Raw genomic sequence first — 16,603 nt, 5'->3', positions numbered from 1 at the left:
CTGTCTACCCAGGCTCTGGTTGAAATAGGCTCAGCTTTGTCCCACTAAACTTTTCGAGGCCTGGTCTTCCCAGGCTCTGTTTGAAATAGGCTCAGCTATGTCACACTAAACTGATAGAGAGAGGCCTGGTCTATCCAGGCTCTGGTTGAAACAGGCTCTGCTATGTCACACTAAACTGTTCGAGGCCTGGTTGAAATAGGCTCAGCTTTGTCCCACTAAACTGTTCGAGGCCTGGTCTTCCCAGGCTCTGGTTGAAATAGGCTCAGCTATGTCCCACTAAATTGTTCGAGGCTTGGTCTACCCAGGTTCAGGTTGAAATCGGCTCAGCTTTGTCCCACTAAACCGTTCGATGCCTGGTCTACCCAGGCTCTGGTTGAAATAGGCTCAGCTATGTCCCACTAAACTGTTTGAGGCCTGGTCTACCCAGGTCTGGTTGAAATAGGCTCAGCTTTGTCCCACTAAACTGTTCGATGCCTGGTCTACCCAGGCTCTGGTTGAAATAGGCTCAGCTATGTCCCACTAAACTGTTTGAGGCCTGGTTTACCCAGGTCTGGTTGAAATAGGCTCAGCTTTGTCCCACTAAAATGTTTGAGGCCTGGTCTTCCCAGGCTCTGGGTAAAATAGGCTCAGCGTTGTCCCACTAAACTGTTCGAGGCCTGGTCTACCCAGGTCTGGTTGAAATAGGCTCAGCTATGTCCCACTAAACTGCTCGAGGCCTGGTCTACCCAGGCTCTGTTTGTAATAGGCTCAGCTTTGTCCCACTAAAATGTTTGAGGCCTGGTCTTCCCAGACTCTGGGTAAAATAGGCTCAGCGTTGTCCCACTAAACTGTTCGAGGCCTGGTCTACCCAGGTCTGGTAGAAATAGGCTCAGCTATGTCCCACTAAACTGTTCGAGGCCTGGTCTTCCCGGGCTCTGGTTGACATAGGCTCAGCGTTGTCCCACTAAACTGTTCGAGGCCTGGTCTATCCAGGCTCTGGTTGAAACAGGCTCAGCTATGTCCCACTAAACTGTTCGAGGCCTGGTTGAAATAGGCTCAGCTTTGTCCCACTAAACTGTTTGAGGCCTGGTCTTCCCAGGCTCTGGTTGAAATAGGCTCAGCTATGTCCCACTAAACTGTTCGAGGCCTGGTTGAAATAGTCTCAGCTTTCTCCCACTAAACTGTTTGAGGCCTTTTCTACCCTGGTCTGGTTTAAATCTGCTCAGCTATGTCACAGTAAACATTTCAAGGCCTGGTCTACCCAGGCTCTGGTTGAAATAGGCTCAGCTTTGTTCCACAAAACTGTTCGAGGCCTGGTCTACCCAGGCTCTGGTTGAAATCGGCTCAGCTATGTCCCACTAAACTGTTCGAGGCCTGGTCTACCCAGGCTCTGGTTGAAATCGGCTCAGCTATGTCCCACTAAACTGCTCGAGGCCTGGTCTACCCAGGCTCTGGTTGAAATAGTCTCAGCTTTGTCCCACTAAACTGTTCGAGGCCTGGTCTACCCAGGCTCTGGTTGAAATAGGCTCAGCTATGTCACACTAAACTGTCCGAGGCCTGGTCTACCCAGGCTCTGGTTGAAATCGGCTCAGCTATGTCACAGTAAACATTTCGAGGCCTGGTCTACCCAGGCCCTGGTTGAAATAGGCTCAGCTATGTCACACTAAACTTTTCGAGGCCTGGTCTACCCAGGCCCTGGTTGAAATCGGCTCAGCTATGTCCCACTAAACTGCTCGAGGCCTGGTCTTCCCAGGCTCTGGTTGAAATAGGCTCAGCTATGTCACACTAAACTGATAGAGAGAGACCTGGTCTATCCAGGCTCTGGTTGAAATAGGCTCAGCTATGTCACACTAAACTGATAGAGAGAGGCCTGGTCTACCCTGGCTCTGGTTGAAATAGCCTCAGCTATGTCCCACTAAATTGTTCGAGGCCTGGTCTACCCAGGCTCTGGTTGAAATAGGCTTAGCTATGTCCCACTAAACTGCTTGAGGCCTGGTCTACCCAGGCTCTGGTTGAAATAGGCTCAGCTATGTCCCACTAAACTGTTTGAGGCCTGGTCTACCCAGGTCTGGTTGAAATAGGCTCAGCTTTGTCCCACTAAAATGTTTGAGGCCTGGTCTTCCCAGGCTCTGGGTAAAATAGGCTCAGCGTTGTCCCACTAAACTGTTCGAGGCCTGGTCTACCCAGGTCTGGTTGAAATAGGCTCAGCTATGTCCCACTAAACTGCTCGAGGCCTGGTCTACCCAGGCTCTGGTTGAAATAGGCTCAGCTATGTCCCACTAAACTGCTCGAGGCCTGGTCTACCCAGGCTCTGGTTGAAATCGGCTCAGCAATATCCTTCTAAACTGTTCAAGGCCTGGTCTACCCAGGCTGGTGTTGAAATAGGCTCAGCAATGTCCTACTAAACTACTCGAGGCCTAGTCTACCCAGGCTCTGGTTGAAATAGGCTCAGCTATGTCACACTAAACTGTTTGAGGCCTTGTCTACCCAGGCTCTGGTTGAAATAGGCTCAGCTATGTCACACTAAACTGATAGAGAGAGGCTTGGTCTATCCAGGTTCTTGTTGAAATAGGCTCAGCTATGTCCCACTAAACTGTTCGAGGCCTTGTCTATCCAGGCTCTGGTTGAAATAGGCTCAGCTTTGTCCCACTAAACTGTTCGAGGCCTTGTCTACCCAGGCTCTGGTTGAAATAGGCTCAGCTATGTCACACTAAACTGATAGAGAGAGGCTTGGTCTATCCAGGCTCTGGTTGAAACAGGCTCAGCTATGTCCCACTAAACTGTTCGAGGCCTGGTTGAAATAGGCTCAGCTTTGTCCCACTAAACTGTTTGAGGCCTGGTCTTCCCAGGCTCTGGTTGAAACAGGCTCAGCTATGTCCCACTAAACTGTTCGAGGCCTGGTTGAAATAGGCTCAGCTTTGTCCCACTAAACTGTTTGAGGCCTGGTCTTCCCAGGCTCTGGTTGAAATAGGCTCAGCTATGTCACATGAAACTGTTGGAGGCCTGGTTTACCCAGGCTCTGGTTGAAATAGTCTCAGCTTTGTCCCACTAAACTGTTTGAGGCCTGGTCTACCCAGGCTCTGGTTGAAATAGGCTCAGCTTTGTCCAACAAAACTGCTCGAGGCCTGGTCTTCCCTGGCTCTGGTTGAAATCGGCTCAGCAATATCCTTCTAAACTGTTCAAGGCCTGGTCTACCCAGGCTGGTGTTGAAATAGGCTCAGCAATGTCCTACTAAACTACTCGAGGCCGAGTCTACCCAGGTTCTGGTTGAAATAGGCTCAGCTTTGTCCCACTAAACTGTTTGAGGCCTTGTCTACCCAGGCTCTGGTTGAAATAGGCTCAGCTATGTCACACTAAACTGATAGAGAGAGGCTTGGTCTATCCAGGTTCTGGTTGAAATAGGCTCAGCTATGTCCCACTAAACTGTTCGAGGCCTGGTTGAAATAGTCTCAGCTTTCTCCCACTAAACTGTTTGAGGCCTTGTCTACCCAGGTTCTGGTTGAAATAGGCTCAGCTATGTCCCACTAAACTGTTCGAGGCCTGGTTGAAATAGTCTCAGCTTTCTCCCACTAAACTGTTTGAGGCCTTGTCTACCCAGGTCTGGTTGAAATAGGCTCAGCTATGTCCCACTAAACTGTTCGAGGCCTTGTCTATCCAGGCTCTGGTTGAAATAGGCTCAGCTTTGTCCCACTAAACTGTTCGAGGCCTGGTCTTCCCAGGCTCTGTTTGAAATAGGCTCAGCTATGTCACACTAAACTGATAGAGAGAGGCTTGGTCTATCCATGTTCTGGTTGAAATAGGCTCAGCTATTTCCCACTAAACTGTTCGAGGCCTTGTCTATCCAGGCTCTGGTTGAAATAGGCTCAGCTTTGTCCCACTAAACTGTTCGAGGCCTGGTCTTCCCAGGCTCTGTTTGAAATAGGCTCAGCTATGTCACACTAAACTGATAGAGAGAGGCCTGGTCTATCCAGGTTCTGGTTGAAATAGGCTCAGCTATGTCCCACTAAACTGTTCGAGGCCTGGTTGAAATAGTCTCAGCTTTCTCCCACTAAACTGTTTGAGGCCTTGTCTACCCAGGCTCTTGTTGAAATAGGCTCAGCTTTGTCCCACTAAACTGTTTGAGGCCTGGTCTACCCAGGCTCTGGTTGAAATAGGCTCAGCTTTGTCACACTAAACAGCTCAAGGCCTGGTCTACCCAGGCTCTGGTTGAATTAGGCTCAGCTATGTCACACTAAATTGTTTGAGGCTCTGGTTTAAATCGGCTCAGCTATGTCCCACTGAACTGTTCGAAGCCTGGTCTACCAGGCTCTGGTTTAAATCGGCTCAGCTATGTCCCACTAAACTGCTGGAGGCCTGGTCTACCCAGGCTCTGGTTGAAATAGGCTCAGCTATGTCACACATATACACAAACACACACACACACACACACACACACACACACACACACACACACACACACAGACACACACAGACAGTTGCTGGGTTCAAACTATAGAGATCTCAGACTTGAAAGACTATTTCTCCTGCAGCAGAATCCTTCATCTTTGATATGATAAAGTCCTCAGCTCTACAAAGACATTTCAGGGGGACAGTCATCTTTGACATGGTAAAGTCCTCAGCTCTACAAGGACATTTCAGGGGGACAGTCATCTTTGACATGGTAAAGTCCTCAGCTCTACAAGGACATTTCAGGGGGACAGTCATCTTTGACATGGTAAAGTCCTCAGCTCTACATGGACATTTCAGGGGGACAGTCATCTTTGACATGGTAAAGTCCTCAGCTCTACAAGGACATTTCAGGGGGACAGTCATCTTTAGAATAAACCATACTGAAAGTAAACAACACTGAATGAGGCTGTTTCTCCACTTGGAGCTGAAATGATTTCCTCTACCCCTCTTACCCCTGCTCCTCCTCCCTTACCCCTGCTCCTCCTCCCTTACCCCTGCTCTACCTCCCTTACCCCTGCTCTACCTCCCTTACCCCTGCTCCTCCTCCCTTACCCCTGCTCTACCTCCCTTACCCCTTACCCCTGCTCTACCTCCCTTACCCCTGCTCCACCTCCCTCATCCCTGCTCTACCTCCCTTATCCCTGCTCTACCTCCCTTACCCCTGCTCTACATCCCTTACCCCTGCTCTACATCCCTTACCCCTCCTCTACCTCTCTTACCCCTGCTCTACCTCCCGTACCCCTGCTCTACCTCCCTTACCCCTGCTCTACCTCCCTTTCCCCTGCTCTACCCCCCTTACCCCTCCTCTACCTAACAGGAGTACGGTTCATCTGTTAGGATAGCTGAGATTACTGATGGAGTAGGGTTCACCTGTTAGGATAGCTGAGATTACTGATGGAGTAGGGTTCACCTGTCAGGATAGCTGAGATTACTGATGGAGTAGGGTTCACCTGTCAGGATATCTGAGATTACTGATGGAGTAGGGTTCACCTGTTAGGATATCTGAGATTACTGATGGAGTAGGGTTCACCTGTTAGGATAGCTGAGATTACTGATACTGATGGAGTAGGGTTCACCTGTTAGGATAGCTGAGATTACTGATGGAGTAGGGTTCACCTGTTAGGATAGCTGAGATTGCTGATGGAGTAGGGTTCACCTGTCAGGATAGCTGCTAGACTGATCCCTGAGAACTGTCCAGGTAGTGTTTGTGATCCAGTGTAATTGATTGATTGATTGGTTGTGTGTAGGAGGAGTTGAGAAGGTTCCGGGGCCGTGTGGAGGAGGTGGTGCAGGAGAACCAGAAGCTACACCAGGACCTGAAACAGACAGGAGGAGTCAGCCACAAGGAGTGGTGAGTACTGTCTCTCTGTCTGGAGTGGTGAGTATTGTCTCTCTGTCTGGAGTGGTGAGTATTGTCTCTCTGTCTGGAGGAGTCAGCCACAAGGAGTGGTGAGTACTGTCTCTCTGTCAGGAGGAGTCAGCCACATGGAGTGGTGAGTACTGTCTCTCTGTCTGGAGGAGTCAGCCACATGTAGTGGTGAGTACTGTCTCTCTGTCTGGAGGAGTCAGCCACATGGAGTGGTGAGTACTGTCTCTCTGTCTGGAGGAGTCAGCCACAAGGAGTGGTGAGTACTGTCTCTCTGTCTGGAGTGGTGAGTACTGTGCCTCTGTCTGGAGTGGTGAATACTGTGTCTCTGTCTGGAGTGGTGAGTACTGTCTCTCTGTCTGGAGGAGTCAGCCACATGGAGTGGTGACTACTGTGTCTCTGTCTGGAGTGGTGAGTACTGTCTCTCTGTCTGGAGTGGTGAGTACTGTCTCTCTGTCTGGAGTGGTGAGTATTGTCTCTGTCTGGAGGAGTCAGTACTGCCTGTCTCTTTGTCTATCTGTCCCTGTCTGTTTGTGTGTGTGTGTGTGAGAAAGAGAGGAGACACTGTCTTGACACTTTTCTATCTCCCCTTCCCCCCCCCCCCCCCCCCCCCCCCCAGGAGGCAGCTCCAGGAGCAGGCCCGTCTGGTACTTCAGGAGAACCAGGTCCTGATAGAGCAGCTGGAGGTGCAGCATACGAAGGCAAAGGACAGTCATGGGAGACATTTGACTGAGGGTAGGGAGGGACAGACACCAGTAATCACCCCTGAGCCCCCCTCTTTCAGATTCTACTATAGAAACTAGCTACATTCTGTTTCTACATTCTACACATTCATATTAACACTGTATCAAACCCTAATAGAGGTGAATGGTAGAAGTCTTCACCCTGCTGGAGGTGTCTGGTAGAAGTCTTCACCCTGCTGGAGGTGTCTGGTAGAAGTCTTCACCCTGCTGGAGGTGAATGGTAGAAGTCTTCACCCTGCTGGAGGTGTATGGTAGAAGTCTTCACCCTGCTGGAGGTGTCTGGTAGAAGTCTTCACCCTGCTGGAGGTGTCTGGTAGAAGTCTTCACCCTGCTGGAGGTGTCTGGTAGAAGTCTTCACCCTGCTGGAGGTGAATGGTAGAAGTCTTCACCCTGCTGGAGGTGTATGGTAGAAGTCTTCACCCTGCTGGAGGTGTCTGGTAGAAGTCTTCACCCTGCTGGAGGTGTCTGGTAGAAGTCTTCACCCAGCTGGAGGTGTCTGGTAGAAGTCTTCACCCTGCTGGAGGTGTCTGGTAGAACTCTTCACCCTGCTGGAGGTGTCTGGTAGAACTCTTCACCCAGCTGGAGGTGTCTGGTAGAAGTCTTCACCCCGCTGGAGGTGAATGGTAGAACTCTTCACCCAGCTGGAGGTGTCTGGTAGAAGTCTTCACCCTGCTGGAGGTGTCTGGTAGAAGTCTTCACCCTGCTGGAGGTGTCTGGTAGAACTCTTCACCCAGCTGGAGGTGTCTGGTAGAAGTCTTCACCCTGCTGGAGGTGAATGGTAGAAGTCTTCACCCTGCTGGAGGTGTCTGGTAGAAGTCTTCACCCTGCTGGAGGTGTCTGGTAGAAGTCTTCACCCCGCTGGAGGTGAATGGTAGAAGTCTTCACCCTGCTGGAGGTGTCTGGTAGAAGTCTTCACCCTGCTGGAGGTGTCTGGTAGAAGTCTTCACCCCGCTGGAGGTGTCTGGTAGAAGTCTTCACCCCGCTGGAGGTGTCTGGTAGAAGTCTTCACCCAGCTGGAGGTGAATGGTAGAAGTCTTCACCCCGCTGGAGGTGTCTGGTAGAAGTCTTCACCCCGCTGGAGGTGAATGGTAGAAGTCTTCACCCTGCTAGAGGTGTCTGGTAGAAGTCTTCACCCCGCAGGAGGTGCATGGTAGAAGTCTTCACCCTGCTGGAGGTGTCTGGTTGAAGTCTTCACCCCGCTGGAGGTGTCTGGTAGAAGTCTACACCCTGCTGGAGGTGAATGGTAGAAGTCTACACCCTGCTGGAGGTGCATGGTAGAAGTCTTCACCCTGCTGGAGGTGGTTGGTAGAAGTCTTCACCCTGCTGGAGGTGTCTGGTAGAAGTCTACACCCTGCTGGAGGTGAATGGTAGAAGTCTACACCCTGCTGGAGGTGTCTGGTAGAAGTCTTCACCTTGCTGGAGGTGTCTGGTAGAAGTCTTCACCCTGCTGGAGGTGTCTGGTAGAAGTCTTGACCCCGCTGGAGGTGAATGGTAGAAGTCTTGACCCCGCTGGAGGTGTCTGGTAGAAGTCTTCACCTTGCTGGAGGTGTCTGGTAGAAGTCTTCACCCTGCTGGAGGTGTCTGGTAGAAGTCTTCACCCTGCTGGAGGTGTCTGGTAGAAGTCTTCACCCTGCTGGAGGTGTCTGGTAGAAGTCTTCACCCTGCTGGAGGTGTCTGGTAGAAGTCTTCACCCTGCTGGAGGTGTCTGGTAGAAGTCTTCACCCTGCTGGAGGTGTCTGGTAGAAGTCTACACCCTGCTGGAGGTGAATGGTAGAAGTCTACACCCTGCTGGAGGTACATGGTAGAAGTCTTCACCCTGCTGGAGGTGTCTGGTAGAAGTCTTCACCCTGCTGGAGGTGTCTGGTAGAAGTCTTCACCCTGCTGGAGGTGTCTGGTAGAAGTCTTCACCCCGCTGGAGGTGTCTGGTAGAAGTCTTCACCCTTCTGGAGGTGTCTGGTAGAAGTCTTGACCCCGCTGGAGGTAAATGGTAGAAGTCTTGACCCCGCTGGAGGTGTCTGGTAGAAGTCTTCACCCTGCTGGAGGTGTCTGGTAGAAGTCTTCACCCCGCTGGAGGTGTCTGGTAGAAGTCTTCACCCTGCTGGAGGTGTCTGGTAGAAGTCTTCACCCTGCTGGAGGTGAATGGTAGAAGTCTACACCCTGCTGGAGGTGCATGGTAGAAGTCTTCACCCTGCTGGAGGTGGTTGGTAGAAGTCTTCACCCCGCTGGAGGTGTCTGGTAGAAGTCTTGACCCCGCTGGAGGTGAATGGTAGAAGTCTTGACCCCGCTGGAGGTGTCTGGTAGAAGTCTTCACCTTGCTGGAGGTGTCTGGTAGAAGTCTTCACCCTGCTGGAGGTGTCTGGTAGAAGTCTTCACCCTGCTGGAGGTGTCTGGTAGAAGTCTTCACCCTGCTGGAGGTGTCTGGTAGAAGTCTTCACCCTGCTGGAGGTGTCTGGTAGAAGTCTTCACCCTGCTGGAGGTGTCTGGTAGAAGTCTACACCCTGCTGGAGGTGAATGGTAGAAGTCTACACCCTGCTGGAGGTGCATGGTAGAAGTCTTCACCCTGCTGGAGGTGTCTGGTAGAAGTCTTCACCCTGCTGGAGGTGTCTGGTAGAAGTCTTCACCCTGCTGGAGGTGTCTGGTAGAAGTCTTCACCCCGCTGGAGGTGTCTGGTAGAAGTCTTCACCCTGCTGGAGGTGAATGGTAGAAGTCTTCACCTTGCTGGAGGTGTCTGGTAGAAGTCTTCACCCTGCTGGAGGTGTCTGGTAGAAGTCTTCACCCTGCTGGAGGTGTCTGGTAGAAGTCTTCACCCCGCTGGAGGTGTCTGGTAGAAGTCTTCACCCTTCTGGAGGTGTCTGGTAGAAGTCTTGACCCCGCTGGAGGTAAATGGTAGAAGTCTTGACCCCGCTGGAGGTGTCTGGTAGAAGTCTTCACCCTGCTGGAGGTGTCTGGTAGAAGTCTTCACCCCGCTGGAGGTGTCTGGTAGAAGTCTTCACCCTGCTGGAGGTGTCTGGTAGAAGTCTTCACCCTGCTGGAGGTGTCTGGTAGAAGTCTTCACCCTGCTGGAGGTGTCTGGTAGAAGTCTTCACCCTGCTGGAGGTGTCTGGTAGAAGTCTACACCCTGCTGGAGGTGAATGGTAGAAGTCTACACCCTGCTGGAGGTGTCTGGTAGAAGTCTTCACCCTGCTGGAGGTGTCTGGTAGAAGTCTTCACCCTGCTGGAGGTGAATGGTAGAAGTCTTCACCCTGCTGGAGGTGTATGGTAGAAGTCTTCACCCTGCTGGAGGTGTCTGGTAGAAGTCTTCACCCTGCTGGAGGTGAATGGTAGAAGTCTTCACCCTGCTGGAGGTGAATGGTAGAACTCTTCACCCAGCTGGAGGTGTCTGGTAGAAGTCTTCACCCTGCTGGAGGTGTCTGGTAGAAGTCTTCACCCTGCTGGAGGTGTCTGGTAGAACTCTTCACCCTGCTGGAGGTGTCTGGTAGAACTCTTCACCCAGCTGGAGGTGTCTGGTAGAAGTCTTCACCCTGCTGGAGGTGTCTGGTAGAAGTCTTCACCCTGCTGGAGGTGTCTGGTAGAAGTCTTCACCCTGCTGGAGGTGTCTGGTAGAAGTCTTCACCCCGCTGGAGTCGTCTGGTAGAAGTCTTCACCCTTCTGGAGGTGTCTGGTAGAAGTCTTGACCCCGCTGGAGGTAAATGGTAGAAGTCTTGACCCCGCTGGAGGTGTCTGGTAGAAGTCTTCACCCTGCTGGAGGTGTCTGGTAGAAGTCTTCACCCCGCTGGAGGTGTCTGGTAGAAGTCTTCACCCTGCTGGAGGTGTCTGGTAGAAGTCTTCACCCTGCTGGAGGTGTCTGGTAGAAGTCTTCACCCTGCTGGAGGTGTCTGGTAGAAGTCTTCACCCTGCTGGAGGTGTCTGGTAGAAGTCTACACCCTGCTGGAGGTGAATGGTAGAAGTCTACACCCTGCTGGAGGTGTCTGGTAGAAGTCTTCACCCTGCTGGAGGTGTCTGGTAGAAGTCTTCACCCTGCTGGAGGTGAATGGTAGAAGTCTTCACCCTGCTGGAGGTGTATGGTAGAAGTCTTCACCCTGCTGGAGGTGTCTGGTAGAAGTCTTCACCCTGCTGGAGGTGAATGGTAGAAGTCTTCACCCCGCTGGAGGTGAATGGTAGAACTCTTCACCCAGCTGGAGGTGAATGGTAGAACTCTTCACCCTGCTGGAGGTGTCTGGTAGAAGTCTTCACCCTGCTGGAGGTGTCTGGTAGAAGTCTTCACCCAGCTGGAGGTGTCTGGTAGAAGTCTTCACCCTGCTGGAGGTGAATGGTAGAAGTCTTCACCCTGCTGGAGGTGTCTGGTAGAAGTCTTCACCCTGCTGGAGGTGTCTGGTAGAAGTCTTCACCCCGCTGGAGGTGAATGGTAGAAGTCTTCACCCTGCTGGAGGTGTCTGGTAGAAGTCTTCACCCTGCTGGAGGTGTCTGGTAGAAGTCTTCACCCCGCTGGAGGTGTCTGGTAGAAGTCTTCACCCTGCTGGAGGTGTCTGGTAGAAGTCTTCACCCTGCTGGAGGTGTCTGGTAGAACTCTTCACCCAGCTGGAGGTGTCTGGTAGAAGTCTTCACCCTGCTGGAGGTGTCTGGTAGAAGTCTTCACCCTGCTGGAGGTGTCTGGTAGAACTCTTCACCCTGCTGGAGGTGTCTGGTAGAACTCTTCACCCAGCTGGAGGTGTCTGGTAGAAGTCTTCACCCCGCTGGAGGTGAATGGTAGAACTCTTCACCCAGCTGGAGGTGAATGGTAGAACTCTTCACCCTGCTGGAGGTGTCTGGTAGAAGTCTTCACCCTGCTGGAGGTGTCTGGTAGAAGTCTTCACCCAGCTGGAGGTGTCTGGTAGAAGTCTTCACCCTGCTGGAGGTGAATGGTAGAAGTCTTCACCCTGCTGGAGGTGTCTGGTAGAAGTCTTCACCCTGCTGGAGGTGTCTGGTAGAAGTCTTCACCCCGCTGGAGGTGAATGGTAGAAGTCTTCACCCTGCTGGAGGTGTCTGGTAGAAGTCTTCACCCTGCTGGAGGTGTCTGGTAGAAGTCTTCACCCCGCTGGAGGTGTCTGGTAGAAGTCTTCACCCTGCTGGAGGTGTCTGGTAGAAGTCTTCACCCTGCTGGAGGTGTCTGGTAGAAGTCTTCACCCTGCTGGAGGTGTCTGGTAGCAGTCTTCACCCTGCTGGAGGTGTCTGGTAGAAGTCTACACCCTGCTGGAGGTGAATGGTAGAAGTCTACACCCTGCTGGAGGTGTCTGGTAGAAGTCTTCACCCTGCTGGAGGTGTCTGGTAGAAGTCTTCACCCTGCTGGAGGTGTCTGGTAGAAGTCTTCACCCCGCTGGAGGTGTCTGGTAGAAGTCTTCACCCTGCTGGAGGTGTATGGTAGAAGTCTTCACCCCGCTGGAGGTGTCTGGTAGAAGTCTTCACCCCGCTGGAGGTGAATGGTAGAAGTCTACATCCTGCTGGAGGTGAATGGTAGAAGTCTTCACCCCGCTGGAGGTGTCTGGTAGAAGTCTTCACCCCGCTGGAGGTGAATGGTAGAAATCTTCACCCTGCTGGAGGTGTCTGGTAGAAGTCTTCACCCTGCTGGAGGTGTCTGGTAGAAGTCTTCACCCCGCTGGAGGTGAATGGTAGAAGTCTACACCCTGCTGGAGGTGCATGGTAGAAGTCTTCACCCTGCTGGAGGTGGCTGGTAGAAGTCTTCACCCTGCTGGAGGTGGTTGGTAGAAGTCTTCACCCCGCTGGAGGTGAATGGTAGAAGTCTTCACCCTGCTGGAGGTAGAAGTCTTCACCCTGCTGGTGGTGTCTGGTAGAAGTCACCCTAGTGGAGGTGTCTGGTAGAAGTCACCCTGCTGGAGGTGTCTGGTAGAAGTCACCCTGCTGTAGTTGATTGGTAGAAGTCACCCTGCTGGAGGTGTCTGGTAGAGATCTTCAGAGTTGAAAGTTATCTCCAGGAACTGTTCCCCCCTTCCTCTCTCCCCCCTCCTCCCTCACCCCATCTTCCCTCCTCCCCCCCAGTCTCTAAGGTGTGTAAGCAGCTGATGTTGCTGGAGGCAGAGAAGCAGAGGCTGGAGGGGGAGCTGGAGGTAACGAGGAGTGAGCTCCACACTCTGCAGACAGAACACCTGCAGGCACGGTGCAGTCTGGAGAATGCAGTCAGCTGGGACGAACACCACGCCATCACCACCAAAATCAAACGGTAGTTATAATACACTGGGATGAACACCACGCCATCGCCACCAAACTCAAACGGTAGTTATAATACACTGGGATGAACACCACGCCATCGCCACCAAACTCAAACGGTAGTTATAATACACTGGGATGAACACCACGCCATCACCACCAAACTCAAACAGTTATAATACACTGGGATGAACACCACGCCATCACCACCAAACTCAAACGGTAGTTATAATACACTGGGATGAACACCACGCCATCGCCACCAAACTCAAACGGTAGTTATAATACACTGGGATGAACACCACGCCATCACCACCAAACTCAAACGGTTATAATACACTGGGATGAACACCACGCCATCACCACCAAACTCAAACGGTAGTTATAATACACTGGGATGAACACCACGCCATCGCCACCAAACTCAAACGGTAGTTATAATACACTGGGATGAACACCACGCCATCACCACCAAACTCAAACGGTTATAATACACTGGGATGAACACCACGCCATCACCACCAAACTCAAACGGTAGCTAGTTATAATACACTGGGACGAACACCACGCCATCACCACCAAACTCAAACGGTTATAATACACTGGGATGAACACCACGCCATCACCACCAAACTCAAACAGTTATAATACACTGGGATGAACACCACGCCATCACCACCAAACTCAAACGGTAGTTATAATACACTGGGATGAACACCACGCCATCACCACCAAACTCAAACGGTTATAATACACTGGGATGAACACCACGCCATCACCACCAAACTCAAACGGTAGTTATAATACACTGGGATGAACACCACGCCATCGCCACCAAACTCAAACGGTAGTTATAATACACTGGGATGAACACCACGCCATCACCACCAAACTCAAACGGTTATAATACACTGGGATGAACACCACGCCATCACCACCAAACTCAAACGGTAGCTAGTTATAATACACTGGGACGAACACCACGCCATCACCACCAAACCCAAACGGTTATAATACACTGGGATGAACACCACGCCATCACCACCAAACTCAAACGGTTATAATACACTGGGATGAACACCACGCCATCACCACCAAACTCAAACGGTTATAATACACTGGGACGAACACCACGCCATCACCACCAAACTCAAACGGTTATAATACACTGGGACGAACACCACGCCATCACCACCAAACTCAAACGGTAGTTATAATACACTGGGATGAACACCACGCCATCACCACCAAACTCAAACGGTAGTTATAATACACTGGGACGAACACCACGCCATCACCACCAAACTCAAACGGTAGTTATAATACACTGGGATGAACACCACGCCATCACCACCAAACTCAAACGGTTATAATACACTGGGATGAACACCACGCCATCACCACCAAACTCAAACGGTAGTTATAATACACTGGGATGAACACCACGCCATCACCACCAAACTCAAACGGTTATAATACACTGGGATGAACACCACGCCATCACCACCAAACTCAAACGGTAGTTATAATACACTGGGATGAACACCACGCCATCACCACCAAACTCAAACGGTTATAATACACTGGGATGAACACCACGCCATCACCACCAAACTCAAACGGTAGTTATAATACACTGGGATGAACACCACGCCATCGCCACCAAACTCAAACGGTAGTTATAATACACTGGGATGAACACCACGCCATCACCACCAAACTCAAACGGTAGTTATAATACACTGGGATGAACACCACGCCATCACCACCAAACTCAAACGGTTATAATACACTGGGATGAACACCACGCCATCACCACCAAACTCAAACGGTAGCTAGTTATAATACACTGGGATGATATACAATACACTGCACGGGGTCATAGGTTCAGACGTGGTCATAGTTTCAGACGTGGTCATAGGTTCAGACGTGGTCATAGGTTCATAGGATCAGACGTGGTCATGGGTTCATAGGATCAGACGTGATCATGGGTTCAGACGTGGTCATAGTTTCAGACGTGGTCATAGTTTCAGACGTGGTCATATGTTCAGACGTGGTCATAGGATCAGACGTGGTCATAGGATCAGACGTGGTCATAGGATCAGACGTGGTCATAGGATCAGACGTGGTCATAGTTTCAGACGTGGTCATAGGTTCAGACGTGGTCATAGGATCAGACGTGGTCATAGGATCAGACGTGGTCATAGGATCAGACGTGGTCATAGGATCAGACGTGGTCATAGTTTCAGACGTGGTCATAGGTTCAGACGTGGTCATAGTTTCATAGGTTCAGACGTGGTCATAGGTTCAGAGATGAGGAACAGCTGTAGATAGTCACCATGGAACAGAGATGAGGAACAGCTGTAGATAGTCACCATGGAACAGAGATGAGGAACAGCTGTATATAGTCACCATGGAACAGAGATGAGGAACAGAGATGAGGAACAGCTGTAGATAGTCACCATGGAACAGAGATGAGGAACAGCTGTAGATAGCCACCATGGAACAGAGATGAGGAACAGAGATGAGGAGCAGCTGTAGATAGTCACCATGGAACAGAGATGAGGAACAGAGATGAGGAGCAGCTGTAGATAGTCACCATGGAACAGAGATGAGGAACAGAGATGAGGAACAGAGATGAGGAACAGGGATGAGGAACAGCTGTAGATAGTCACCATGGAACAGAGATGAGGAACAGAGATGAGGAACAGAGATGAGGAACAGAGATGAGGAACAGAGATGAGGAACAGTGATGAGGAACAGTGATGAGGAACAGAGATGAGGAACAGTGATGAGGAACAGTGATGAGGAACAGGGATGAGGAACAGCTGTATATAGTCACCATGGAACAGAGATGAGGAACAGCTGTAGATAGTCACCATGGAACAGAGATGAGGAACAGCTGTAGATAGTCACCATGGAACAGAGATGAGGAACCGCTGTATATAGTCACCATGGAACAGAGATGAGGAACAGAGATGAGGAACAGAGATGAGGAGCAGCTGTAGATAGTCACCATGGAACAGAGATGAGGAACAGCTGTAGATAGTCACCATGGAACAGATATGAGGAACAGAGATGAGGAACAGCTGTAGATAGTCACCATGGAACAGAGATGAGGAACAGTTGTATATAGTCACCATGGAACAGAGATGAGGAACAGGGATGAGGAACAGCTGTAGATAGTCACCATGGAACAGAGATGAGGAACAGAGATGAGGAACAGAGATGAGGAACAGCTGTAGATAGTCACCATGGAATAGAGATGAGGAACAGCTGTAGATAGTCACCATGGAACAGAGATGAGGAACAGCTGTAGATAGGCACCATGGAACAGAGATGAGGAACAGAGATGAGGAACAGCTGTAGATAGTCACCATGGAACAGAGATGAGGAACAGCTGTAGATAGTCACCATGGAACAGAGATGAGGAACAGAGATGAGGAACAGAGATGAGGAACAGCTGTAGATAGTCACCATGGAACAGAGATGAGGAACAGCTGTAGATAGTCACCATGGAACAGAGATGAGGAACAGAGATGAGGAACAGCTGTAGATAGTCACCATGGAACAGAGATGAGGAACAGCTGTAGATAGTCACCATGGAACAGAGATGAGGAACAGCTGTAGATAGTCACCATGGAACAGAGATGAGGAACAGCTGTAGATAGTCACCATGGAACAGAGATGAGGAACAGCTGTAGATAGTCACCATGGAACAGAGATGAGGAACAGCTGTAGATAGTCACCATGGAACAGAGATGAGGAACAGAGATGAGGAACAGCTGTATATAGTCACCATGGAACAGAGATGAGGAACAGGGATGAGGAACAGCTGTAGATAGTCACCATGGAACAGAGATGA

At 50.8% G+C, this 16,603-nt stretch overlaps 1 protein-coding gene across 1 annotated transcript in view; it reads left to right on the top strand.

The window, feature by feature from the left end:
• The window catches only part of cep89 (centrosomal protein 89), a 173,174-nt gene that overhangs the window by 95,131 nt on the left and 61,440 nt on the right, over nt 1-16,603 (top strand). The window contains exons 14-16 of the mRNA XM_036981811.1: nt 5,676-5,779; nt 6,414-6,529; nt 12,571-12,751. Of these exons, the coding sequence (XP_036837706.1) occupies nt 5,676-5,779; nt 6,414-6,529; nt 12,571-12,751 (401 nt within the window). The remainder of the gene's footprint in view (nt 1-5,675; nt 5,780-6,413; nt 6,530-12,570; nt 12,752-16,603) is intronic.

The sequence above is a fragment of the Oncorhynchus mykiss genome, chromosome 6, assembly GCF_013265735.2.
Source record: "Oncorhynchus mykiss isolate Arlee chromosome 6, USDA_OmykA_1.1, whole genome shotgun sequence".
NCBI classification, from domain to species: domain Eukaryota; kingdom Metazoa; phylum Chordata; class Actinopteri; order Salmoniformes; family Salmonidae; genus Oncorhynchus; species Oncorhynchus mykiss.
This window is presented reverse-complemented; position numbering and strand designations above follow the sequence as displayed.